The sequence below is a fragment of the Mustela putorius genome, unplaced genomic scaffold (genome assembly GCF_011764305.1).
Source record: "Mustela putorius furo isolate JIRA1106 unplaced genomic scaffold, ASM1176430v1.1 tig00000095_pilon_pilon_pilon, whole genome shotgun sequence".
In the NCBI taxonomy this organism is placed as follows: Eukaryota; Metazoa; Chordata; class Mammalia; order Carnivora; family Mustelidae; genus Mustela; species Mustela putorius.
This window is the reverse complement of record NW_025421280.1, coordinates 26,358,707-26,385,108: the sequence shown is the minus strand read 5'-3', so window position 1 is coordinate 26,385,108 and position 26,402 is coordinate 26,358,707. Positions and strand designations below refer to the sequence as shown.

Below are 26,402 nucleotides of genomic sequence, written 5' to 3'. Positions count from 1 at the left end.
ACCTGGGGTCGTTTCCCAAGAAAAACAAACCCCAGTCGATTTGCAATGTCTTTTCTCAGTCCCGTGGACCACAGGGCACTGACTTTTCGCACACTTCCCCGGAGCCGCGGCCACTCCAAAGACGAACTACATGTTCCAGAATGCTTTATTAGGCAGCTATCGCGAGAGACGTGAGAAGGGTTTCCCCGGCCCCGCCCCGCGCGCCTGCTTCCGCCTCCCTGTGGTGGCGGCTTGTTGTTGTGGAGGCCAAAATGGCGGCTCAAGCGGCGGCGGCGGCCCAGGCGGCGGCGGCCCAGGCAGCGCAGGCGGAGGCGGCCGAGTCGTGGTACCTGGCGCTTCTGGGCTTCGCCGAGCACTTCCGAACTTCCAGCCCTCCCAAGATCCGCTTGTGTGTGCACTGCCTGCAGGCCGTGTTCCCCTTCAAGCCCCCGCAGCGCATCGAGGCCCGCACGCACTTGCAGCTCGGTTCCGTGCTCTACCACCACACCAAGAACAGCGAGCAGGCGCGCAGCCACCTGGAGAAGGCGGTGAGCGCGGACCCGGCCGCGAGGGAGGAGGCGCGGGCTCTTTTCGGGGCCTGGCCTGACACACTGCGACCCCAGCGGGCAGGGGCCGCCTGGCCTCTCTTCGGGGACCTGGGGCGCGACTTCGGCATGGGCAGCAGGACCCCGAAACCGCCAGCCTCTCAGGGACCCCAAGGGCCTCTCTCTGTACCTTACTTAATGTCTTTGGTGACAGGCAGGGTACCAGGACCCCGCTCAGGGTACTCGAGAGTTGTCTCTTGTCAGGAACAACAAGGTCCCCAGATTCTTCAGGATTTCAGGAGCATATCATCTGTTGGCGCCTTAGGGAAGGCCACCAGATCGGCCAGTGGGATCTGCAGCTTCCAGCTCCTCAGGGCTCAGCCCCTGGAGCTTCAGCCTCAACGCTCCCTCCTGACGTGACTCAGAATAGGAGAGGGTCAGGGTGACAGTACAAGCATCCCTTGAGAATCTGAAGTTTGGGCTCTCAGGAAATCTAAGAAGGGCTTCTCTCCCTGGACCTGGAAGTCTGTTAAGTGTCTGGAGGGTATTGTGCCCCAATCACTGATGCAGGGTGTCACAGGCGACGGGCTGAGGCTCAAAGAGGTTAAAATCCTCTAAGGCAGGACTGACGGGGGCCTAGGTTCCAGGACCACTTGGTTCGGTGGGGTGGAATGGGGGATGATCTCCAAGCCCCTGCTCTCTCTGTATCCCTGGTGACTTCTCCTCCTCCAATCATTCATTCCTCTCTCCCCTTCAGAAGAGAGACACCATCTCCCCCAACTTGACTTGTGGGATCTTGGTGCTTCAAAGGATGTGGGAAAGTGGCTGTCATTGTGACCCTTCTGCCCTTGGTGTTGTTTCTTGTCACAGCAACATTGTGCTCCCATCAGACCAGGCCCCCATTTGCCATTTATCCAGCTTTATTTGACTTAACTGATTCCTTAAAAAGAATCAACTTAAGTTTTTGAAATGTATTGATCTGAGGTAAATCCCAGCCCACCTGTGGCCAGTAGTGAGTTGCCTTTGGGAGGATATCAAATGTTTGTTTTGCAGAATGTAGAGTTGGAAGGGGTCTTTAGTCCTTGCTTGATCACCTTCCTTGTTTTAGGAGTGAGGCAGTAGGGGTCTCGAGAGATAAAGTGATTTGCCTAAAGCTACACATCAAGTTATTAACAAAAGTGGCTCAAACCTGGGCTCAGGATCTCCAGCTTCAATGCCTAGACAATAAGTCATTATTGTTTTTATGAATTTTTTTATCCCTTTTATTCATTCAGCAGATACTTATTCAGCTCATACCAGGTGCTAAGCTCTATTCTAGGTGCTGTAGATCAGTGATGACTAAAATAGTCCCTGTTAATGTGAGCGTGAGCTTGTGTTTTCATGTGAAAGAGACAAATACTAAATATGTAGTAAAAGGGAAAGCCATGATAGAAGAACCATGGAAAATATGGTCCAGGGTGAAAAGATGGTGCTTTTTTTTGGCAAAGGTAGTGAAATCTATTTGTAAGAGTGACACTTGAGGAGGCCTGAATGGGATGGAGAAAGCGAACCTGGAAAATGACTCAAGGTGTCAGGTCGATCCCAAGGAATGCCTGAGCTGTGACCAGTTGGTGTACAGTCTCTCCTAGGCAGTGATGAGGGAGAGATCAGATGAAGCTCCAGACTCTCCTGGGTGTGGGCATGCTGGAGGCTGACTGCTCTGGCCCGGTAGCCCTGTGCCTTCAGTAAAGAGTGGTTCTGAATCTCTCCCTTCTCTGGATTCACAACATATCCTTCCCTCCCCTCCCTCATCTTGAGGGTTATTCAGTCTTTTTCTAGCAGTGGTTCCTATTTGCTGTGTATATTGTCCCATTTTGCCCACCCGGTGGAGTTCGGAAGCAGCCATGCCTCAGATTGCTTCTTTGTAGCCGCTGGGCTTTTGGACCCATAATTTAATCTCTTATGCTTGTGAAATGTCTTCCCTTGATTTTACAGAACCTTGAATCTTGCGGGGTTTCCCACAGAGCCACAAGGTCCCCTCTGCACTCACACTAATGTTATACTTGGAAATCGCTTCCTTTCTGTCAGTTGCATCCACAGCTAGGAATTTGTCCAGATTTCAGTTAAAGTGCTGTTCTCAGTGCTGTTTTTCTTCTGCAATTGTATGTAATCTTCCATTGTGTTGCAACACAAATATGTTTCTTGAATCTTCATTCTTTATTAGTCTTTTGATTTTCCCCCAATCAGGCTGCTTTCAACTTTTATTGGTTCCTTTCCCACACTCGCTCAACAAAAAAATTGTTAATATGTTCTACTTTTAGAAGTGTTTTGTTTCTAGTCCTGAAGAGCAAATGGCCAAAAAGGTTACAATTTCTTTTTAGGGAGCCAAACTAAAGTATCAAAAAGCAGTTTTTTTTCTTTTAAATAAACTCTACCTCCAACATGGGACGCTAATCTCACGATGTGAAATCAGTAGTTGCATGTTCTGCTTTTTTTTTTTTTTTACGTAAGTGATTCTTTTCTCCTGGATCATTCCTTGTGCTGTTCTTTTCTGAACTAATTTTCTGTAACTTATGAGTGTTCTAGGTAAAACTTTTAATGGGTCTCTGAACTTAGTATCACATTTGGCTTCCCTGTTATTTTCACGTCTTTTGTTTTTCTCTCCTGAGCAATCCCCAGCCTCCTTAGTAAGCACTTTTTTTTTTATATTTTTATTTATTTATTTATTTATTTGACACACAGAGAGAAATCATAAGTAGGTAGAGAGGCAGGCAGAGAGGGAGGGGGAAGCAGGCTCCCTACTGAGCAGAGAGCCTGATGCGGGGCTGAATCCCAGGACCCTGAGATCATGACCTGAGCCGAAGGCAGAGGCTTAACCCACTGAGCCAACCAGGTGCCCCAGTAACCACTTTTTTACATATAAGGCTTGATTATTTACCCTCTGTTTGCCTTCTGTCAGTGTCTAACTGCCTCAGCCACATTTGTAAACATTGTAGAAGGAATATATTAAAGTATATAATATATTTGGGGTGTGCCTGGATGGCTCAGTTGGTTAAGCTTCTGCTTTCCGCTCAGGTCATTATCCTGGATTCCCAGGATCAAGCCCCATATCAGGGTCCCTGCTTAATGGGGAGTCTGCTTCTCCCTCTCCCTCTGCACCTCCCTGCCCTTGTGCCCCTCTCTCTCTCACTCTCTCTCTCTCAAATAAATAAAATCTTAAAAAAAAAAAAAGAATAATCTTTATACTTACCAATCAGTTTCATCAGTTCTACCAACTTTGAAAGAATTATCTGTTAAGTGTTTCTATCAGAGTTATGAAGGATATTTCTCCGTTGGCTCAGCAGCTTTCTCTGAGGTCAAAGCTGTTGGTCTCTCTGGTTCCTGCCTCTGTAGGCCTTTGGATCACCTGCTGGCTTCTTCATTCCCCGGGTCTGCTCAGCAACTCAGTAGCTATTGTGGCGCATGGCTGGACGCTCCACCTGAGAGTCTCTCCTTTTAGATTATGGTTTTGGCAATGGTGTGTGTGTATCAGAATTCTTGGCTGCTCTGGGACTCCTGGAGTAAATAGTTCATGGTTGTAAGAGATGTCGCTTTACTCAGAAATCTCTTGGCTAGAGAATTTGTGAAGCTGTCTTCTGTAGCTTCTTTCATATCGTGTTCCTTTTCATTTTGTTTTCACCTTGGTTTTTCTCTTGCTGCATACCTGTGTCTGTGTGCATTTTCAGTCTTCTCTTGCCTTATTTTCACACTGTGGTTCCAGCAGACAGTTCCGTTGTAGTCATTTGCACGTCCTCCGTGGAATCAAGAGAACCTGAGTGTCTGTACTAAGATGTGTATCTATACCCTGTTAACTAAACTTTTGATCACATTCCTCTTGATCCCTTGGCCTAGAAAATGCATCATCATCTTAGATGCATCATCATCTTAGACTTCGCGAATTTGAAAGCCACAGAGGAGGAAGCGCTACTTTGCTGCAGTGAATTGTTCTCAATTTTCTATAATCCAGGTTGTCTTCCTTTATACACTTGTTTCTTTGACGGCGTTATCCTTGTTGGTGCCACGTTTGCTTTCTCTTTGGGTTTGGAATGGAGCTGCTTATCAGTGGTGGTTTTGCTCCCTGACTTAGAAAGCAGCTCCCAACTGTGCCATCCAGATGCTTTTTAATTCCTCTTCCAGATTTAACCTGAGAATCTCTGGTTTACTTTCTCAGCAAGTGATTAAATGCTTCCCTTTCTCCTCTGAAAGCCCGAAAGGGCCAAGTTCTGGGCCTTTCATCGACAGGTGTGGCTGGAGCAGATCTTTAATTGCTCAGCATCATGTCCTGTCAAATTCCATGCCCCATCGCTGGGAGCAAAACCTTTTGCAGAAGCTGCATCTGCAGAACTTGGCATTAAGCATTTTCAGGGAAGAGTGATCCGTGCTTCCTCCTGTTTTCATTTCTATTTTCTTCACTAACTCTCTGAGCCTCCCCTGACTTCAGGATGTGAAATCTGTCTAGGAACCATCCCTTCACGGTTCCACCAACTCACCCCTCTGCCTCCCCTCCAACCCCTGATTTCTTCCTGTTCCTGCTTGGAAATCATGGAAGTATTATTGTCACCTTCTACATGCCAGGCTCCGCGTGTGGCCTTCTGAGGGACACTATCTCATTGCATCCCCAAACAAACCCATGAGGTAGGGACCACTTCCAACTTGCTGCTGACAGGGGCTTTCTCATAGTCAAGGTCACACAGCAGAAGGAGGCAGGCTGGCTTCGTAAGTGCTGTGCTTGCATCCGAAAGGAGTTGTGGTTAATAACTATTTCTGCACATTTTGGTGGTTTTAAAAACCTGATTTTAAAAACAATTATTTTGATTTTGAGGCACAAGAAGCCTTGATGGTCTTCCGGGCATGAGAGATGGGCTCATTCAAGCCCACCACCCCCCGGGGCTTGTGCTGGCACTGTGGTGACCCTTACTTCCCCTGAGAACCCCAAGGTAACCCCAGGAACTTCTCGAGGGTTAGTTTGTATCCTTGCCCCGCAGCTGCAGGCTGCCCAGTAGTGGTGAGCTTTCGCTTTGGCTTCTTTCCCATCAGGAAGAAGGAGACATTAAAGCTATTTTTTAGCGTTGCGCAGTAAAACCGTACAGATCAGGTGGCAACTTTGAATAAAGTAGTCACCTTAGGTAAAGTGTTCTATGTATCTAATTGTGAGATATATTTTCTGATGTGTCCATATTTCTCGTTTGTGTATTTATGTTGCAGGTGTTACAAAGATACAGAAGTGAAGTCTTTTGTCTGTCTGACTGACAGTCCTGGGAAAGTGACTGACTTGCCCTGACACAGGACCAGTCTTGCAGCTCTCCCGGCCCAACCCTATCTCCAGTCACACAGTTTCCTCCACTGGTTTCCCTTCTTCCAGCTGGTGGTCTTTGGGAGCTTCTCTCCCTGAACTGAACTTCACTGTGGGGATGGGTGGTTTCAGTAGAAAAGCACACACTGGGGTGCCTGGGTGGCTCAGTGGGTTAAAGCCTCTGCCTCCGGCCCAGGGTCCTGGGATCGAGCCCCGAGTCGGGCTCTCTGCTCAGCGGGGAGCCTTCTTCTCTGCCTACCTCTCTGCCTACTTGTGATCTCTCTCTCTCTCTGTCAAATAAGTAAAATCTTAAAGGAAAAAAAGAAAAGAAAAGAAAGCACACCCTGACTTCTCTATTTACGGGCTCCATTGACATCACCCATGTAGCTGAACCTGGTCCTGCTTCCCCCCCCCCCCGCCCCGGGGACCCTGAACCCCTCCTGTCCCTGACACAGTGGGGCTTTGGGAGAGGACATTTAGGCAGGCTGCAGAGTGCCTTTTGCCTGGGCCCTGCATGTGTGCACGTTTGTGTGTGTCTGTCAGGAGCCCCATGGTGTGGAGGTTTTGAGCTCTGTTTCTCTCTCCCTCTCCCACAGCGTCCCCTCCTGGCCCACCTATGTTTTGCAGGCAGCTGATCTCTGGCAGCTCTAAGGCTCTCGCTGCCTCTATGACTTTCTGAGCCACCATTCACCCTTGGCCCAGAGGCATCTCTAGCCCTAAGACCAGCAGCCCCACGGCCCCTCTTCCTCCCTTCACATTCTCTTTGCTACCTCTAGGTACTTTTAAAACCCAGATCTGATAGGGTGCTTCTGTTTTATGCTTCTAAGAAAGGCCCTGGAAGTGATATTGGGGCATTCTCACCCATCGGTAGTGCTCCCACATGCATGGCACAGAGATCCATCAGGCCTTCCAACCAAACCTTCCTGGACCTCTGCCTTTTTCTTGGGCTTTCCTCTGCCCCGAGTACCTCCTACTCCCTCTTTGCCTAGGGACAACTGCCCCCCTCTCTTTCTACACCCTCGCCTTTCAAGGCCCAACCCCAAGTATCATACCCCACACACACACTGTTCTCCCACAGAGCATGGTGAGTCAGGGTCTTCTGTTCAGCTCCAGATCTTCCTGCCAGCAATTGGCAAGGCTCTGTGAATGTCTGTAGGCCGAGTGGATGGGCCAGAACAGTGTCTGGCGTATGCTTGGGTTTTAGGTGGTCTGACAGAGCATGCTTGGTGTACCTCATGTGGTGGACTGGCCCATAACGTCCTGACCATCACCTCCTGTTGAAACGTGGAGCTGCAGGGCACAGCAGTCCCCAAGTGGGAGCATGTTATTTGAACCCGGTGCTGATGTGTATGCCGGCAGAGGGTAGGACAGGGTCTTAGAGCCATCCCTGCCACCATCTGGCCATATTTACCCACAGCAGTCCTTCTCAGAGCACTCCCACCTCCACTCTGAGGCTAGCTTTGCTCAATTCCAAACATCTTTTAAATGTCATTTCTCCAGGAAGGACTGACACCTCCCGATCCACTCTCCAGTTGCAATTGATTCCTGTGTCATGATTTGCTGACTGTCCATGTACTGCAGTGAGTGGTACACGGGGGCTCTCAGCACTTGTCCTCCTGAAGCATCTCTGCTGTGATAGGAGGGGGCTCTGAATCTGACTTGGGGGGCTAGCAGGACAGAAAACTCCTGTCTGTAAGGAATCCCACAGGTACTCATTCTGTCTCCCCCAGGTGCACTCTGGTGATGGGATTGCAGGGAAAGTGAGCCCACCCTTTCTGGCCAAGCAGTCCATCTTCCCACTTAACTGAACACCTGCAGCTTTTGGTGATAGGACATCCTGTGTAAACCCTGAAGTGGGCCAGTAAGAGGGCATCCAGTATTTGGCTGAGAATTAATCCTTTTTTCTTTTTCTTTTCAGTGGTTGATATCGCAGCAAGTATCCTTTTCTTATTGGTACCATATCTGTTAAAGAAAGCTCCATTGCGGGAGCCGGAGGTCGGAAGCAAAGATTTTGACGTAAATTTGAATCCCCCCGTGAAGCACCCCAAAGTTTTAGGCTTTGCCTCAGCTGAAGAATGCCTTCTTGGATGTGGCTCCCCTTACAGACCAGCATCCTGTCCCTGGGTACCAGCCATGCTCCTGCCTGTGCCCTGTCATCTAGCTCTGCACCCAGCTGGCACCAGACATAGAAGTTGCTAGAAGAGTAGGTGGGAACTTGACATATCAGAGCAGGCAGGGGTGCTCCTGTCCCACCAGCCTCTACCGTGTAAGATCTCCAAGTTGTGGCCCTTTTGAACTGATCTCTTTGCCATGTCTCTGCTTCCTTAACTGGGTGTTATTAGATCCAACAGTTTGAAGATGTTAAATTTGAAGCAGCAAGTCTCTTGTCTGAGTTATACTGTCAAGAGGTAAGAGCACATGAAGGTTTCTGAAAGCAAAGTGACTCTCCCTGTGGCAAAGGCACAACGGCAGATCGGGGCTCTCAGAAGTGGACTCCCTTCTGGCTTTTACTACTTCCCCTTTTTTACCTCCCATGCCCTGGAATAGAGCATCCATGGGTCATCACTTGCTATGAAGGCCAGCAAAATCTTTCCATCAAAGACTGTTGAAAAATAGCTGTGTTCCTAGGTTCTGGGCGATTCATTTCTAAACAAATCCATAAGCCGCCTTAACCTGGTTCCTAATCTCAAGCATAGCTGAAAATCACCTTTCCTTTCTTTAAGCAGCCACACATGAGGCTCCCTGGGAAGCAGGGAGTGCCTGCTTCATATCCCTGGCCCCTCTCTCTCGTTGCAGAACAGGAAAGATGGCAATTTGTTGTCTAATTTGACTGTTCAAGACTTAGGGCTAAAGCTACTTTCAGTTTAGTTGAATGTGAAGTTATTTTAAGAATAATGCAAAAACTTCTCAGCCACTGAGTCCAATAAAATCTTCTCTTTTATTAATAAAGTAAATTGGCAACCCACAAATCCTTTGGTGAGCGTGAACAGGAGTGGCCTTCTGGTGCTGCAGCTGTTCCATAAGGAATCCAGCTTGCTCTCCGGCTTGTTTTTTCCTTCCCAAACTTGACTGCTTCCTTTCAGAATTCCGTAGACGCAGCAAAGCCACTGCTGCGGAAAGCGATCCAGATCTCACAGCAGACTCCATACTGGCACTGCCGCCTGCTCTTCCAGCTCGCTGTGAGTACCTCGGGCCTAGCCAAGAAGGATGGGTGCTCAGCAGGAGCCCTGACCTTGGGGCAGGCCCTCCCAAGTACAAATAACAAACTCCAGGACACACTGGCCCTCCTTAGGCTGCTGCACTGAATGGGTGGGGGCACAGAGATGTTTCTTTTACCTGATAACCAGCCTCTGTCCTCTGCAAGACACCCACCACCCCAGGCAGCACCCAGGGTGATGGTGGGAGTGTCCATCCCCATGGGGGCTGACACAGGGCCTTGTCTTCATGTTCTCCTCCCTTCTGGTGCTTCCTTTGGCCTGTGTTCTTGTAAATTTGGGGAGCATTTCTTGCCAGTGACCCACTGTGTTTTATTATAAGAGTTGACCTAAGAGGGCGCCTGGGTGGCTCAGTGGGTTAAGCCGCTGCCTTCGGCTCAGGTCATGATCTCAGGGTCCTGGGATCGAGTCCCACATCGGGCTCTCTGCTCGGCGGGGAGCCTGCTTCCTCCTCTCTCTCTCTCTGCCTGCCTCTCTGCTTGCTTGTGATTTCTCTCTGTCAAATAAATAAATAAAAATCTTTAAAAAAAAAAAAAAAAAGAGTTGACCTAAGAGTCCAGGGGACTGCCTATTGGATCATGAGTGTCCATGTAGGTCCCCTGCCCAACCTCCCTTCAGCTCTGCAGACATAGTGCTTTGACACACTCCAGGGGTAGTGGCCTTTCTAGGCTGGGCCTTCCTGGCCACAGTGGAGAGGCCTGCCAGCTGGGGGTCAGGATGGGGACAGGTATGCTCTACTGTGAGGGACACCTCTTTTGTTCTGGGCTCTGCCCACACCTCCCCCCTCATTGGCTGGCCTCCAGTCTCTTCTGTCTCAGATCCAGCCTGCCTACCAAGCTGCTCTTGCCCACACTCCATGACAACCCTGTCACCTGCCTGTGCAGCCAGACTGTGAGTCACCTGCCTTGGTCCCTGCAGGGGCCGACACCCCTGACCAAGACCCGGCACCTGCACTTACTTCTGAACCTGTTGAGCCTTTCCTGTTCACAGTGTCTTTAGACACTTATCCCGGAGGGAGTCCCTCCTCACTTGGGGCCCCTCTGGGTGCCTCCCCTGTGACTAGCCCCCAAAGGCAGTGACACACTCACAAAGTATTGGGGGTCTGTGCCCGTAAGAGTTAACTCCTGCCTCTCTGAGCCATCATCATCTATACCGTAGACTAGACGAGGTAGAGTTCTCCGCCCAAAGTAATTAACGTGATGAGATGATTTGGTTGATTTAGCTCAAAACTGACACTGAAACAATTTGGTAGGTGTGTGGGGGGGTTCAGTTTTAAGTCACCGGCAGAGCACTAAGGTCAGGTATTAGGTACTGTAAAGCAAGTGTCATTACTCTCTCCTTTCTAGCAACTGCACACACTTGAGAAGGACCTGGTGTCAGCCTGCGACCTCCTGGGCGTGGGGGCTGAGTACGCCCGGGTGGTGGGATCCGAGTACACACGGTAGGCACCCTCTCTCCACACCCCTCTCCCTCTTACTTGGAGACGGCCTGGCTGTCTGGTCCCGGGCAGCAAAGAGCATTGGCACTCTGGCTAGAAACGGGGATCGCTTTTGCACAGAGTAAAAACCACGAGGATGAAAGCAGCACCTGATGTCCCTTGCCCTGTTGGTTTGTGGAGTTGGAGGGGAGAGTGGACTGGAAGGGAGGGCAGCCTGCATTCTCGGAGCTTGCATGGTTCTAGTGTCTCGTAAGATAAAAAGTGCTCATATGATGTGCTGGGCTGGTTCCTTGGAGGCACAGACGCAGGAGTGGTGCCCCCGGAGGGCAAACATGGTGTGCTTGGCAGTGCCTGCGGGCAGCCCCGGTGTCCCCGCTCAGGGGACACTGAGGAGCTTTAGATGTACAATAGGAGATCGAGGAAATGGACTTTTGTATAGAAGAGGGGACATGAGTTCATGTTACCTACAGAACTGCTTAGACCGAGGTCTGGAGACTGGTGCACTGTGGTCAGGAGTCAGAGGGCACTGGTGCTTCACTGTGTACCCTCTGTAAAGGCCTCCAGTCTACGTCTTTTTTTTTCCCCCCCCTTAAAGAGCTCTGCAGTAGGCGGGCACCAGGCTCCAGTGCTCTTATTCTGTTGTATACTTTAGGGTTCTGGAACATTTGGTTTCACAGGGGCTGATCTGAGCCCATGGAGCTGTTGGGAAAAAACTGTCCCCGACTCCGTTCTCTGAACTTGAGACTTGAAAGTGCCCACTGGAGTCACTCAGTTTCCTCCAGGCTGTCCTGGACTCTTGGCCACCCTGCCCTGAGACAGTGGCTGTCACACACTCTGGTCCCACATTCCTGGCCTTTCCTGCCCGCTTTGTGCTGTAGCTGTCACTGGGTTCCTGGCACCACTCAGGCCCCACAGGGCATGGGGGCAGCTGAACACTATACATGTTCGCTCGAGAGTGTCTCCTGCCAGGTCTCTGTGCCACTGAGGACAGGCGGCCTGGGTGGGCTCCAGCAGAGCATAGCAGCTGCAGATCATTTGGCCCAGAACCTCTGACCACGGACGTAGGGTACTAACATGTGACACTGTGGGAACCTTGATAAAAAGTTCCCAGCCTTACATTTCGATGGCCATGAGGTAACAATGGAGAATGACATGGTGGCCTAGAGCATAGACATCTGTTATGTGTGACTGTGACCTCCCCACCTCACCCAGTCTCCTCACCCAGAAGATGGGGAGAATGGCACCTGCTGGATGGGAGTGTCTGTCGTAGCACACAGGCACTCTATAAAGACTGGCAGAACAGAAACTTTGCTTTTGAACAAACTGGGGGCCAGTGGGCTCTGCTCAGCCACAGGGACTCCGGAAAGCAGCAGCGCCAGCCTCCCACCAGCGCTTGCCCAGTACTATCCGCTGACAAGGAGCCCCTTTACTCTGTCCACCAGGCTGGGTTCGTGGCACGCTTGCCATTCTGTACTCCGCTCCTCCACACTTTCTCAGCCCCTGTTTATGCCTTCTGGGCTTTTGAACCTTATGAACACCTAGCCAGGCAAAAAAGAGATCAGACAGGGTGAAGTAGAACAGCCTATGAAACAGACCTCACTGGAGACCACCAGGGACTGCTGCACATTGGGTCCCTGTGAACATTGGGGTAGCACGGTCTTCCTGGGAGGTGCCAGGACCTCACAGACTGACTCACCCTCTCTTTTCTAGGGCTCTATTCCTGCTCAGCAAAGGAATGGTAAGTCAAGACTGGGTGAAGGGGGGCTGGTGTGGAGGACTTGAGGCCGGGCCCCACTCATATGCTGCAGTGTAGCCTCTTAGGGTCCCTGACCCTCATACACAGCAGGCTGTAGCAAGGGTGAGGCTCTGGTGCCCCTGCCGGGTTCAGAATGAAACTCTGATTCCAGGGATTTGTGCTAAGGAAGAAGCAGCCCCGGGTTAGTTTTGTGCTCTCTCTGTACGGTGCTGGTGGTCCCCTGGAGAGGGGCAGATCTGGGCACCAAGAGGTGCTCCCAGCACCCATGCATCCCTCCCCAGCTGCTGCTGATGGAGCGCAAGCTACAGGAAGTGCATCCGCTGCTGACCCTCTGTGGACAGATAGTTGAGAACTGGCAAGGGAACCCCATCCAGAAGGAGTCTCTGCGTGTCTTCTTCCTGGTCCTCCAGGTGACCCACTACTTGGATGCCGGGCAGGTACGTAGGGCCTCCCACCCAAGGACTGTTGGGGAATGGGCAGGCTGTGAGCGGGCTTTAGGCCAAGACGTCACTTCTGCTGTTGCCTCCTATCACTGGCCACGTGATATGTCTATCATTAGGGGCTCAGCCTTACCTACACACCTTGTCATGGTCTGGTACGGGTGCTTTGTCCCCATGGGCAGAGGGCACTGGAGAATGGGGGTCTCCTTGTCCTAGCATCATGGAGGGGGTAGTGCTGGCACAGATGTGTGCTCAGAGCATGGATGGCTGAAGGCATCTCAGGGCAGTTTGTGGAATCCATGAGAATACAGTGAGCATTGTGGCATGGTGCCTGGCCCAGAGCAGGTGCTCTGGCCGTGTCTGATCACCATCCCCCAGCTGGTGACAGCTTTATGGAGTTTGAGAAGGGACTGACAGGATCAGCTGTATCTAGATGTAGACCGTAATCCCTGTGGGGCTGAGCAGCAGGTGCTTCTGTGTGTGCGAGAGCACCGCAGCCTTTTGGGGGTGCCGCTGCATCCAACCTCCCCTGCCCCGGCCTAGTGATCAGCCACAGGCAGGACCTCTCTGGTGTGCGGGGAGGCCACGGGTAGAGCCTAGTGGGTGTCTGATTGGTAAGGGGCCTCCTCCGTTCCCCTATCTGCACCCAGCTGTGCCTGTTGGGCTAAGCACCACACTCGACACACAGGAGTATAGAGCAAACTCTCGTGCTGAGCTGATGGCTGCAGAGGTAGCCTAGGGGGGCCTTGGGACAGGGCTTCCCAGTATAGAGAGGCAAGTCTGTATAAACCATGGCACCTACGGGACTCCCAGGGAGTTGCTTCATACCCTCAGGATAACCAGCAGCCCCAGCCCTACTTTCCTCTCCTGGGGTCACTACAGCAAAGAAGGAACATGGCTCTAGCAGGGTCTTTGAACAGGCTTCTCTCAGGCCTTGGGATTTGACCCAAAAGTGGGTGGTGGCGAAGTTTTGGTCCCCCAAATGACCTCCCTGGCCCAACCCTGTGCCCCAAGAGCCGGCTGACCCATCAGGGGGTGGGTCTCCTGTAGGCAGTGAGCATAGCAGGAGCTCCTGGGAGGAAGGGCCTGAGAGGTGACTGGACAGGCAGGACGTGGCTAGCTGACCCCATGGGGGCCTCGTATCCTAAGGGGCCTGGCCCCGGTGGGAGTCGGCAGCCCATCAGCTTCTTGGCACCTCTCTCCCACTGCAGGTGAAGAGTGTGAAGCCGTGCTTGAAGCAGCTGCAGCAGTGCATCCAGACCATCTCCACACTGCACGATGATGAGATCCTGCCCAGCAACCCCGCTGACCTCTTCCACTGGCTGCCCAAGGAGCACATGTGTGTGCTCGTTTACCTGGTGAGTCTCCAGGGGACGGGGGCCATGGCTGCAGCGGGGAGAGGAGGATCACAGTGACCACCACTGTCTGGTCTTGTCGCCAGGTGACCGTGATGCACTCCATGCAGGCTGGCTACCTGGAGAAAGCACAGAAGTACACAGACAAAGCACTCATGCAGCTGGAGAAGCTCAAAAGTAAGTCTCCGCGGACTGGACTCTACTTGGCGGGGCATGTAGTCACAGCGCCCCCTGGTGGGTGGCCTGAGTACCACCTCTTGTGCTGGCCTGAAAAACCCGGAATGACAGCAGCCTTGAGCAGTCACCATGAATCCCCCACCCCGTGGGTCTTGTTAACCCAGTTGGAAGATGGGAGCGGTCTCTGGTTGGAGCAGACCAGGCCAAGCCTTAGGCTTGATCCTCAATCCCAGGCCAGAAATGCTCTTGTGCCATGTCTGTCCTATCCCCTCACTGCTCAAGATGACTATGAGGGTTTGTGGGTCCCAAGCTGGGCCTGTTGGGACAGCAGTGCTCAGTTGAAACAGACGGTGGCTGCTTTTGCAGTCTGTTCTCAGTGCTGTGACATGGATCATGCCGGGTGAGGCTGGGACTAGAACTCAGATGTCCCGGACTAGCAACAGGTCCTCTGGAGGTTATGGGTTCTTCCTGGAAGCTCAGCTAATCCATCCTGTGGGACCAGGGACCTTTGATTAGTAGGAACGCAGAGCCGTCCATGTCCCTGGCTGGCTCGGCACCCCTGATAATCCTGTGCCCTCATCAGTGCTGCTGGGGGTGGAGCCTTCAGAACTAGAGAACCGAAGCCCACGGGGATGGTGGTTCTCTCCCTCCAGATGAGCTGGGAAAGGGCTGTGGGTGCTGTCTGGCTCCAGTATGAGGACAGCCTCTCAGGGAAGCCAAGAGCTGGGTTCCCTCACTGCTGCCTGGGGCCTGTTGCTCATTTTCACTCTCCTGGGCTCCTGCAGCATTTCTAGAACCCACTGCGTGCAGAGCGTTATGGAGCATGTCCCTGGGTCACAGTAGAGTGAGGATGGAAGGCGGATCTTTCCAGGGATTTCTTCCTCTTAGAACGCTCTGGTCACTAAAACCTGGCTCCGGGCCTGTCTTCCCACCTGGATAGGGAGATGAACTCCTCACTCTAGGGTGCAGTGGGCACCGACAGAGGTGACAGAGCTGGTGCTGAACTCGTGCCTTGCAGAGCAAATGGGCTTAGGCCTGGGCAGCCAGGGGCCCAGTGTGGCAGGAGGTGGGAGGATGCAGAGTCCTGAGGAGGCTCTGTGTCCGTCTCCTTGGGTCTCCTCTAGCTGCGCATTGAGTGCTCACCCCCGCCTCTCGCCCCCAGTGCTTGACTGCAGCCCCATCCTGTCCTCCTTCCAAGTCATCCTGCTCGAGCACATCATCATGTGCAGGCTTGTCACGGGACATAAGGCCACCGCGCTGCAGGAGGTAATGCTGCCAGAGGCCACATGCGTGGGTGGGAGAGCTGTTGGAGCTGGCCGGGTCTCAGAAGTCGTCCGTGGGAAAGTGTAAATTTGCCCAGTGTGTGGCAGCAGAACATCTGAATCTTGTCATTTCACTGTACTTTGTTAGGTCATGGCCCCGATGGATGTGACAAATCAGTGCTCCTTCCCTAAAAGTTTGCATGCCCCAAGAACACAGGGTCTGAGGATTTGGGGTTCCCTGGCAGGGATCCTAGCATTCCTCCTGCCCCAATCCATACTCTCTGATGTTTATGTTCTTGAGAGAGTGGGGGGGGGCCCTGAGTAGGGGTAAGGTGCTGTACGGCTGAGACCCGTGTTAGAAAAGGAGGGTGAAGTGGGAGTAATGGACAAGGGTTGTTGTTCTTAAGGAGGTCAGGGCTGCACTTGGCCCTTGTGACAGATGCATCTGCTGGGACTTTGTGGCACACCTGTCAGCTTTAGGGGTCTCCCAAAGGCCAGTGGGACACCAGGTGCCACCATAGAGACCACGTGACGGTGATCTTGCTCTTTCCTGGCAGATTTCCCAGGTCTGCCAGCTGTGCCAGCAGTCCCCCCGGCTCTTCTCCAACCACGCGGCACAGCTGCACACACTGCTGGTAAGTGCCCGGGCCTGCCCACCCCCAGCCCCCTTCCAGCGAGAAATCCCATGACAGCTGCCCCAGGCGGGACCCAGAATGGTTCCAGTGGGCCGTATTCTGATAAGCATCTGAGGTTGGAGTGGAGTTGGGTCCCGGGAGGAGGGAATCATTAAGCATGCCATCTTTATGCGCCTTTGCGGGAGTAAAGCGCAGAGGTAGCCAGCTCAGCAGTCACTTGTCGAGTCGTGCAGCCCTGGGCAGTCTGCGTGGCCTCAGGCCCTCTGTGCCTCCTCCTTCCAGGGCCTGTACTGCGTCTCCGTCAACTGCATGGACAATGCAGAAGCCCAGTTTACCACAGCCCTGCGGGTAAGGTGCCGGCCCTCACTGCAAGGGGCGGGCGGTGCCTCTCAGTGAGGAACCGGGCACGGTCTGTGAGGAGTACAACCTCTGCACAAAACCGTGCTTGGTGGGTGACTCTGCAGCATTCAGCCTGACGCCGGCCGTGGCAGTGACGTGCCGTTTATCCAGGCCTTTCTGCGGCAAGGCCAGCACTGGCAGCACAGTATGACGAGGGATAGCTTTGGGCAAGGAGGCCTTTGGCCAGCCTGGGGTGGGGTGAACCTGGAGGACCTCCGTCAGGGAGAGCCCGGTGCCCACTGGTGCCACGACCTGTTCAGCTGCTTGCACTCTCAGTTCCCAGCCTTCCTGATAACCTGCGGGTTGGTGTTGGCTCCTGTTACAGCTGAAGATGCAGTGCCTCGGCAGGGCTCTGGGGCTCCCTGGAGTCACCCCTGCAGCCGTACTGGGTCTGCTCTCACACTGCGGCAGGCTGATTGCCCCAGGGGGTCATAAAGGAGCTCTGCTGGGGCGACGTCCTCACCTCAGACAGGATTGCAACAGGCCCCGGGAGGAAGCTGGTGCGTCCCCCTAGACAGGGCCACCCCAGGCATGGGAGTTGATAGCCCGGGGCCAGGTCTCGGTTCTGCCTGACTTGTTCCAGGACCAGATAAGCACATCCCCACCTTGGCCTTGGTGTCCCCACAGGAAAAGGAGGCTGGCAACACTTCCCCCCACCAGGGTCCTGAGGGGGGCGCAAGCAGAGGGGGGCGGTGGGGGCATTTTGCACTCTGTCAGATGAGGAGTTCTGCTCTGTCCCCTTGTGCTACTCTCCAGATCTCTTTGCTCCTGGGGTTGGGTTCAGAGGCATTACTGCTCCTCTGAGACGTTCCATGTGGCTCTGGATGCTGCCAGCCCCGCCGTTGGTCTTCACAACATGGAGGAGCCTCTGGCAGCATGCCAGAGTCTGAAGAGTGGGCAGGGGACCCACTCGCATGGCCTTCTGAGCCTCTTTGTCCTTGCCCACTCGTCTGGGCCCTGGGAGGCTCGCACTGCTGGCTGCAGTGGTACCGGGACACCCATACACGGCTGCCCTATTCCCTGCAATTACCCCATGGCCGTGAGCCTCCCCATCTCAACGTGCACCTAGGGGCTGCTGCTGCTGCTGCTGCTTTGATAGTATGCGCCTCAGGGGAGGCGTTCTTCCCACACGGCACTCCTACAGGCCACGTGGGAAGCGGTGCGGCCAGGATACACGCTCAGACCCTGGGCCTAGACACGTGCTCTTCCTGTGGTCCTACAGCAAACTAGAGCATGATACTCGCAGCAGAAGACCTCCTGGGCCCCCTCAGTGCATGCCAGGGTCCGGGGTGGGGGGGCTGCATTTCCTAGGCAGCCCCAGCCTCCTGCACTGCTGTGCTCACTCCGCCCTGCTGGGAACCAGGATCCTGATACTGCTCGGGCTGTTCAAATTGGTCTCTTGCTGGACTGTCCTCATTTCCCGATAACTGAGGACAGTGGTCCACCCACCAGCAGCTATGAGCAGCGTCTGTGGTGCCCAACAGCCTCTGTTACCCTCCTGACAGCGGCCTTCCCAGGGCCAGCCCGGGCCTCTGCTGTGTCAGCCCACCCTGGGGTCGCAGGGGTCACTGCTTGTGGTGTGGAGGGAGGGCGTGTCTGGGTCTCAGTCTTGGGAAACAAGCAGAAAAGAGACTGAAGTGTAGTGTGTTCTCAGGGCAGGATCAGGGGCAGCTGATTTTCCTTTTCTGTTTCCTAAGTTTCTCCTATTGTAGAGGATGGTTTTACAGTAAAGAGAGCTAACAGCTCTATGTTTCTGGGGTCTGGGAGGCAGGTAGGGGGATCTGTCTGAAAGGAAAGAAAAAGCATGATTCCAGATTAGCTTCCCTGGAGGATTGGATGGCTCAGCTGCCACTGAGTGGCCTCAGTGTGATGGGGCTCTGCCTGGCCTGGCCCTCTAATGTCCATGTGTCCCATTCTAGCTCACCAACCACCAGGAGCTGTGGGCCTTCATCGTGACCAATCTGGCGAGTGTGTATATACGGGAAGGAAATAGACACCAAGAGGTAGTAGGTGACATGCTTCATGTTTGGTATCTTTTCAACTCTTACTCGGGGCGGTGGGGTTGGGGTGGTCCTGGGTACCAGCCGATCTCAGCAGCCCCAAAGTTTCACCTTCCAGTAGGGCATGTCCTTGGAGGACAGGTGCTTCACACCAGGTTCCCTGTGCGACCCTCAGCCCTACGAGTCCCTTCAGCCTTGGGCATCCCTTCAGCCCTAGGGTTACCCACTCCCAGCCCTAGCCTCCTGCCTCCAGAGTATCGAGATTTAGTTGCTGTTCCACCTCCTTTCATTTTATCTTTAGTCTAGAGAAAGGTTAGCCAACCTCCCAGCTTCTGGGTTTGGATGCATTGGGCTCCGGGGAGCAGAAGGCCCAGCCTTGTCTGCTCCAGCAGTTAGCAGTTAGGGCAGTGTCGTCTAGGACTAGGAGTGGGCTCTGTGGGTCACACTTGATGGGTCATGGGAGAGCTTGTCTTCCGTGTGTCTTTGCCTTCCCAGTGTCTGCCTCCTGGAGGTGCTGTGGGGCACTGGAAGCAGCTTCAGCTCACTTTAGCCATGTCCTTTACCCCTCCTTCCTCCTTGGCAGCCAGAGGAGACCTAGAACGTCAGTTCCGTGGCTGCCTATCAGAGCCTCCCAGGATTCCTGCACCTCCAGATAAACCCCCGGCCCATAAGACCCATGTGGGCCAGTCTTCCCACCGCGCTCCCCCGCACTGGGCTCTTCTGACCATACAAAGGCTGAGACTGAGCCACTGCTCTGACCACCCAGCCCCCTCTGATGTGGGGCAGGCTAACGCTGTGAGGACCCCAACCTTAACTCCTCACACTGGAGGCCATGATTGCCATCAGGTGGTGGCGGGGGGCGCTTAGGAAGTAAACAGCTCCATGCAGTCTCTGTAGTGCCCAAACCTGTCCTCGAAGGTCCTGACCCCACTCCCCACTCAGGTTACTCAGGCATGGGATTCGGGGTGAGGGCGTGGTGCTCTCGGGTTGAGAAGATGCAAGCAGCCCTAGTCAAATTTAGTGGTGAATTTGAGGCTGAATTTTCCTGTGTTTCAAAATGCAAAACGATCCTAACTGACATTTCTGCCACAGCTGTACAGTTTGTTGGAAAGGATCAATCCGGACCATAGCTTCCCTGTCAGGTAGGCGGCCCAAGAGCTGAGTGCCCACCAGACCTGTTGTCTTCATGCTTTCGTTGCTCACGGGGTGGCGCCGGTGCTCATGGGACCCATCCGCCCTGTGTCCCCGATGCCTCTCGCCCCTCTCTTCTTACTCCCCTTTGGAAACCTGCTGCACTCGCAAAAACACCACCAAAGTGTGCCCGTCTCTCTTGTCAGCTCACACTGCCTGCGAGCAGCAGCTTTCTACGTGCGCGGACTCTTCTCCTTCTTCCAGGGACGATACAATGAGGCCAAGTGAGTACGGGGAGAGGACAGGTTGCCCCTGCCTGGCGCCTCTTGGGCTGGCCCTCGGTGTGCTCCCTGACAGCATGTGCTCAGGTCCTTGAGGTGGCTACAGCCTCTGCCTACTGATAAGGCGTCCAATGGGCCTTCAGCATCTGTTCTCACATAGGCGATTTCTTCGAGAAACTCTGAAGATGTCCAATGCAGAGGACCTGAACCGGCTCACAGCCTGCTCCCTTGTGCTCCTGGGCCACATCTTCTATGTGCTGGGGAACCACAGAGTGAGTGCCCGGGGCTGGGCCAAGAGGGGACCAGCACGGTGCTTGTGTACTACCACCTAGCAGCAGTTTGTATCCTGTGCCCCTCCGTGACCTTATCTCAGTAACCTCCCCACTGCTCCATGAGTCCTCTCCTGGCAGCTTCCAGACAGAGGTCCAACCCAGGTCTCGAGGAGAAGAGTAGTTTTTCGTGTTCTGTTGGGCATTCTGAGGTCTTGGAAAGACTTTATTCAATTCTGAAAAGGTTGGAGACCCACCTGGAGCTCATCTTTGAGGTGCCCACTGTGGGGCAGTGTGAAGTCATTGCGCTTTTGTGTTTTGAACAGTCCTGCCTGTGTTGAAGCTAGGCCTCGGGAGCTGGTTTGGAGGGTTTACAAATCTCTCGTCTATGTGCGAGTATCTGCCAGTGGCTGCTGCACTGGGAGTTCTTCCCTGTCTGTCACCTTGAATCCTGCATCCAGGCCAGCAGAGCTTGTTGTCCCCAGGTTGAGCAGGGTCGGAACAGTGCTGCCAGTCATCATGGGGTCAGGAATGGGTGTTGAGGTCCCCCCCGCCCCCTCTCGGCACATCCTAAGGATTAAGGGGGGCAGCATTATAAAGTCACACAGTTGGGGTTGGAGAGTTAGCGTGCCCTGGTGTCCCACAGAACCACATGTCAGGTAGCCTCCCATGAAAGTGGGCTTGTATATAGAAGAGACACCACCCTGCCTCTTCCTCCTATCTGTTCAGCCCTCCTCACCCCCACCAGGGCAGACTGCTTCCTCCTCCCAGGCCCCGCCCTGGGGTCTCTGAATGTGCTTTTTTTTTTTTTTTTTTTTTTTTAAATTTGACAGACAGAGATCACAAGCAGGCAGAGGCAGGCAGAGAGAGAGGAAGGGAAGCGGGCTCCCTGCTGAGCAGAGCCTGATGTGGGGCTCGATCCCAGGACTCTGGGGCTATGACCTGAGCCGAAGGCAGTGGCTTTAACCCACTGAGCCACCCAGGCGCCCCTGAATGTGCATTTCTAACCAGCTTCTTCTGGGTCCAGAGCTAACTACCTCTGATGTTCTGGTTAGAGACAAAGGCGCGTAGACTCGTGCAGGGCCAGCAGCGTCCCCATGAGAGCGGAAAGCGGGTGCAGTTCATTTTCTTCTGTGGCGGTTGAAGAGTACATCAGAGGAGGTCATTTGAGATGGGCTCTGGAGTAGGAGTAGGAGCCTTCCAGGCAGCAGCAGGAGGGCACAGCCTGGGCTGGGGGTGGTGGATGGGTGCTGGGCTGTCCCTGCCACTGGCCGCAGCCCCCACGCCCTTCCCTGGCTGCTCTCGGTCAACAGGAGAGTAACAACATGGTGGTGCCTGCCATGCAGCTGGCTAGCAAGATCCCAGACATGTCCGTGCAGCTGTGGTCCTCAGCCCTGCTGAGAGGTGAGTACAACGGCCAGCCCTGCCCAGGCATCAGGGCTGTTGGGAGCCCGAATCTGAAAGAGCTCAGGTAAGCCCTGATGAACTTGTGCCCAGACTGGGCCTCTGCATGCCACACTCCCAGTTCTAGCATATGCTCAGGCACCACGGCAGGCCCCATTTGGGGGCAGTAGACACTAGGCTTATTCATGACATCACCTCCACACAGGAGCGGTCCGCCCTCTCTACAAGGCCATTTCTTGGAGTCTGGGCGAAGATGTGGGCTGTGAGTCCTAGCCCCCGCCCTCAGTTTCCCTCTCCGTGAATAGCTGTGGCAGTCATCCCTATTGAACGGTACTGGCCAGGACACTCTGGGTGCCCAGGAGGCTCTCAGCAGGTGTCAGTGTCGTTACTGCTGATCCCTTCTTTAGATTGGACTATTAAAATCCAGCATCTTTTTTTTTTTTTTTTTTTAAGATTTTATTTATTTGAGAAAGAAACAGCATGAGCAGGGGGAGAGGGAGAAGCAGACTGACTCCCTGCTAAACAGGTAGCCCTATGCGGGGCTGGATCCCAGGACCCTGGGATCATGACCTGAGTCGAAGGCAGATGCTTAACCAAGAGCCACCCAGGCACCCCTAAAATCCAGAGTCTTGCCGAGGGCTCTGGGGAGGAGGCAGAGGGTGTGCGGTGGGGTTGTGGGCCCATGCAGTGTCTCTGCTTCCGGAGGGGGTATTGGGTACTCTGCTCTGGTGAGTTTCTTTGTGCCTGGGACTTGGCCAGGACCTCCCCAGGAGGGCCAGAGTCCACAGGGCGCAGCCCTGAGGCTCTCACTGCCCAGCCGACCCTTGTGTCACCCACACTGCTCACCCACCTCCAAGAATGTGACTCAGGAGCTCAGGGGGGCATGTGTGAGCGCTGTTGGCAGTGGGCTTTGCTGACCCTGACACAGGCATGGCTTAGGGCAGGTGGCATGCCAGATATACAAGAACTCTCTGGCAGAGTGGGCTTTGACCTTAGGGCTCTACCCACGTCCAAGGGGAAGACGTGGGGCTGGGCAAGGTGGATCCACCCTATGTATGTGTCCCACCCTTAGACCTGAACAAGGCCTGTGGGAATGCCATGGACGCCCATGAAGCCGCCCAGATGCACCAGAACTTCTCCCAGCAACTGCTCCAGGACCACATTGAAGCCTGCAGTCTCCCTGAACACAACCTCATCACGGTATAGGACCTGGGTTTGGGGAGGTAAAATGGGGGTACTGGGTGACTCCTCAGCGCCTGCTCACTTGCCTTGTGACCTCCAGGGGGCACATTCCCTGAGAAGGGAAGTACACGCTTGGCTGTCATCTCCTTGCGTGTCTCCAGCAATCCCTAGCTCAGCTTAGACTCAGGGGCCCCCTCGGATGGGAGAGGTGGCATCAGTCCCCAAGTGGGTGATACATGGTGCTTCCTGGGGCCGCACTGACTGACTGAGGTGTGGAGGAGAAAGGGCCCTGGCCGGGCATTCAGCCCAAAGAGAGCAGCAGTCCAGAGCAGACACGCAGCCTGGCACAGCTCTGCTCCTTCTTAGGAAAGACCTCACCTGTGTGTTCTCTGCCCTCTGCAGTGGACGGACGGCCCACCCCCCGTGCAGTTCCAAGCTCAGAATGGACCCAATACGAGCCTGGCCAGCCTCCTGTGAGGCTCCTGGAGGGAGCTGCCCAGCTTCTTAGGGCCTCTGTGGGGCCCGGCATATCCCCTACTTCCATCCAGACGGCACTTGAGCTTTCCTTGGAGGTGTGCTGGAGTGGGTGTCCCCAGGCCTCTTTTCTGACTGTCTTCAGAGCTTCCAGGTCCCCAGGCAGTGTGCAGGGCTGATTCCGCCCTCCCAGGAAGGGCTGGCCAGCCACTCCCACCATGTAACAAGACCCCAATGCTGAGGCTTGCAGGTGGGATGTTGGAGCCAACTTTCCAGAGCCATCCTTTAAAGTGGACTTGAATTGCCAGTTCTGCTTCCACGTCTGAGTCACGCCTTCAAGGGAGCGTGTCTGGGCGGGGAGTGGGGTACCAGTTGCCAGGGTGGGTGGTACCACTGGTGCGTTGCCACGTGACTTCCGTCGCCTGGGCCCCTGTGCCTGGCTGGAGTGTTTCCTCTGTTCACAGCAGCTTCCAGAGCCCAGAGGCAAAACGCCAGTTTCTGCCCCAGAATGGGAGGGAAGAAGTGATGGCGCATGTCAGGGACAAAAATGCACATCCTACCATAACACTTTCCCAGCTTGCCTTTCTGCCCAGTGTCCCCCCATCTGACAGCCAGGACCTCTGGTTCGAAATCCTGGGGAATCCAGGAACTCGGCTTCCAAAACATCTGCACCTTGACTGGAGTCCGTGTCCAGCCGTGGAGGTGCACGTTCTTGTAGACACGGGTGTGCATGTGTGTGCGTGTGTGTGTGTGGTGATTTATGGAGCTGGGGCGGGGGGCTGAGACTCCTGTTGGCGCCAGCCGCCTTCCCCCATCAGCATCCATACTGCTGGGCAGGAAGCAGAGGAAAAGAGAGGGGACCCTCCTCAGCCCAACTCAGGGTGCCTGAACGAAGAAGGGGCTTGCTTCCTGGCAACTCTGTGGCCTCCTCAGCAGAAGACATTTGCAGAGCCTGGTCCCTCATGCTGCTCTCAGGAGGAAGGATGAGGAGACCTACCCACCTTGGGTCTTGGGACAGCACTGAAAGCTCTCCCTGAGCTGGACCCCAGGAGGCTCTGCCAGGCCCAGACAACCATGCTTGGTTCTTTGTGCTCCTCTTGGATAACTGAGGGAGTTCCCCGTGGTGATGGGGGCATTGGGGGCAGTGGAGGTTACCACCTCCTCCAGCTTCCAGTGCCTGGGAGCATCCCCCCACAGAGGAGTGGTGAGTGGTCTTGCTAGTCAGGTGGCTTGTTAGTTTGCATCTTGTTATCCTTACACTGTGAGGGCTGCTTTTCAAAGCCTCAGTGTCTGACAGAAGGAACACTGGGATCACTCAGGTCAGCTGCTCAGGCCCTGAGGCCTGAGTGTGCCTTAGCCACAAGCAGGGCTGTCAGCAGACCTCCCTGCGCAGGGCCAGTGCCCTTCCCAGGCCAGCATCAGGCCACTGGGGGCCAGCGACAGGCATGCAAAGTGAGCTGCTGATTGGAGGCATGGGCTGGCCGGGGCTTGTCATAAGAGGACCCACCATATGTGTGGCATCCTGGGTCACCCAGGAGAGCCTAGCACTGTCCTGTGCTGCTCAGGGCCACCTTCTTGGCTGACCCCGCCCTCCCCGGGCCTGGGAGGCCTACAGAGGAGGGTGTGACATGTGGCCATGAGCTGCCCTGTCCTGTCTTCCTCCCCCGCTCAAGGGTATCCCCTAGGCCCTCCCCTCCATCCACGGGACAGAGCCCCCCCCCTCCCCTTGCCATAGGCTGCCCCTACTGGCCTAGACCCCGCACCGCCTGACCTCTCCAGACCCTCATTACTTCGATCACGCTGTGCATCATGTTTGTCTCTGCATATTTATTTAAGCCTTTCTTTGCTTCTAGGGCATTTTTTATGTAGAGCAGTTGAAATAAGAACCTCAAAACTTAACATCTGTCCCGATGTTAAAGTGCTTTTAGTGACCACTCTGTTATCTATGTTCATGTAAAGTTAAGGATAAGTTTTTATGTTTACAGCTAAAAATTCAGTACTCGATATTTAATATTCACTCTAGCTTTATGGAAGCCAAACCGGGTGTACATGCATTTCTGCATGTGCAAGCTTTGAACCTCCCCTTTCCCGTAGCATCTTCTGGTTACATAAAGCTGTCGTAAGTACCTTCCTGCAAGTCCAAATTGAGTGCCTCACAGTTTCTCACTCAGTCATCAGAATTTAAGACAGGCAGCAAGTGAGCCCCCAGGGAGACCTTACACAGTGTCATAACTAAGTGTTTAGGAAGACCAGATTAAAAACTCCAAGCCTTTCAGTGTATAGCAATGCAAGGGAGCAGCAGAAAGATCCCTGTTGGCAGGTAAATTACTGAAAGCTCTTCTGACTCTCGTATGTTCCTCCCACCTCCTCCTGGGGTCCTCAGGGCCTGTAGGTTTGGGGGATTGGGCTGGGAGATCCCAGGTTCGCTGGCACGCATGCGCACACCGCTGCCTCCCCCGTGCTGGGTGTTTGCAGTCATCCATGGGTGAAGCGAGGGTCCTCTCCCTGGGGTAAGCACTCCACACCCCATTATTGGGAACACTGGCAAGGAAATCAGAAAAGGGCTGCCTGGTGCAGTGGGTAAATTTGTTGATTGCATTGTCTCTGTTTTGTTAAGGGTTTTTAATAAGTATGTTTGGCATAATGTCTTTTAATGGGTTTGTAATATCTATGGTTTTAGCAGCCTGTAACTTCAGCTGGTGCTTTTAATCAGGAAAAAAAATTTTGTAAATACAAAACATTGTTTAAAAGACATAACCATAGAACATAGATTCCCATTTGTGGATTTCTTTTCCTATATATTCAAAGTAAAATAATTTGCAGGAGCCATCACTCGCTTTGTCTTTGTTGCGTTGTCCCTTTTGTGCACCACTCCAGAGACAGCTTTTGCCCTCTTCCCAGGGCAGTGGGGGGCCGCTTGGTGAGTGGGCATCAGGGAGTTCTGCAGAGCGACAGAGCCCAGGCCCCAGACTGGAGGACCTGGTAGAAACCTGAGTCCTCTCCTTTACTGATGATGTTCCTCCAGAACAGCCTCGCCTGGAGGAGAGTGGACCCCTAGGACCTCAAACATTTGGCCCACAGCTGCCTGTTCCTCCCTGGCCCTCACCCCAGACACGCTTGCTCACCTAGTGTCCTATTTCCTGTGTTCC

At 53.9% G+C, this 26,402-nt stretch overlaps 1 protein-coding gene across 2 annotated transcripts; it reads left to right on the top strand.

Moving 5' to 3' along the window:
* The first annotated feature begins 200 nt into the window (after window positions 1-200).
* On the top strand, window positions 201-26,085 carry MAU2 (MAU2 sister chromatid cohesion factor). Of its 2 annotated transcripts, none has more exons than XM_004760863.3 (19): window positions 201-527; window positions 7,754-7,771; window positions 8,178-8,243; window positions 8,919-9,014; window positions 10,397-10,491; window positions 12,199-12,226; window positions 12,526-12,681; window positions 13,896-14,042; window positions 14,126-14,216; window positions 15,379-15,482; window positions 16,036-16,113; window positions 16,396-16,461; window positions 18,432-18,515; window positions 19,605-19,654; window positions 19,850-19,927; window positions 20,085-20,196; window positions 21,507-21,597; window positions 22,670-22,797; window positions 23,182-26,085. In XM_004760863.3, the coding sequence occupies exons 1-19, from the start codon at window positions 252-254 to the stop codon at window positions 23,254-23,256; spliced, it is 1,839 nt and encodes a 612-aa protein (XP_004760920.1). In that variant the 5' UTR covers window positions 201-251; the 3' UTR covers window positions 23,257-26,085. The 2 variants fall into 2 exon arrangements, with proteins under 2 accessions (XP_004760920.1, XP_004760919.1); XM_004760862.3 differs by having other exon boundaries at window positions 18,432-18,518.
* The last annotated feature ends 317 nt before the right edge of the window (window positions 26,086-26,402 follow it).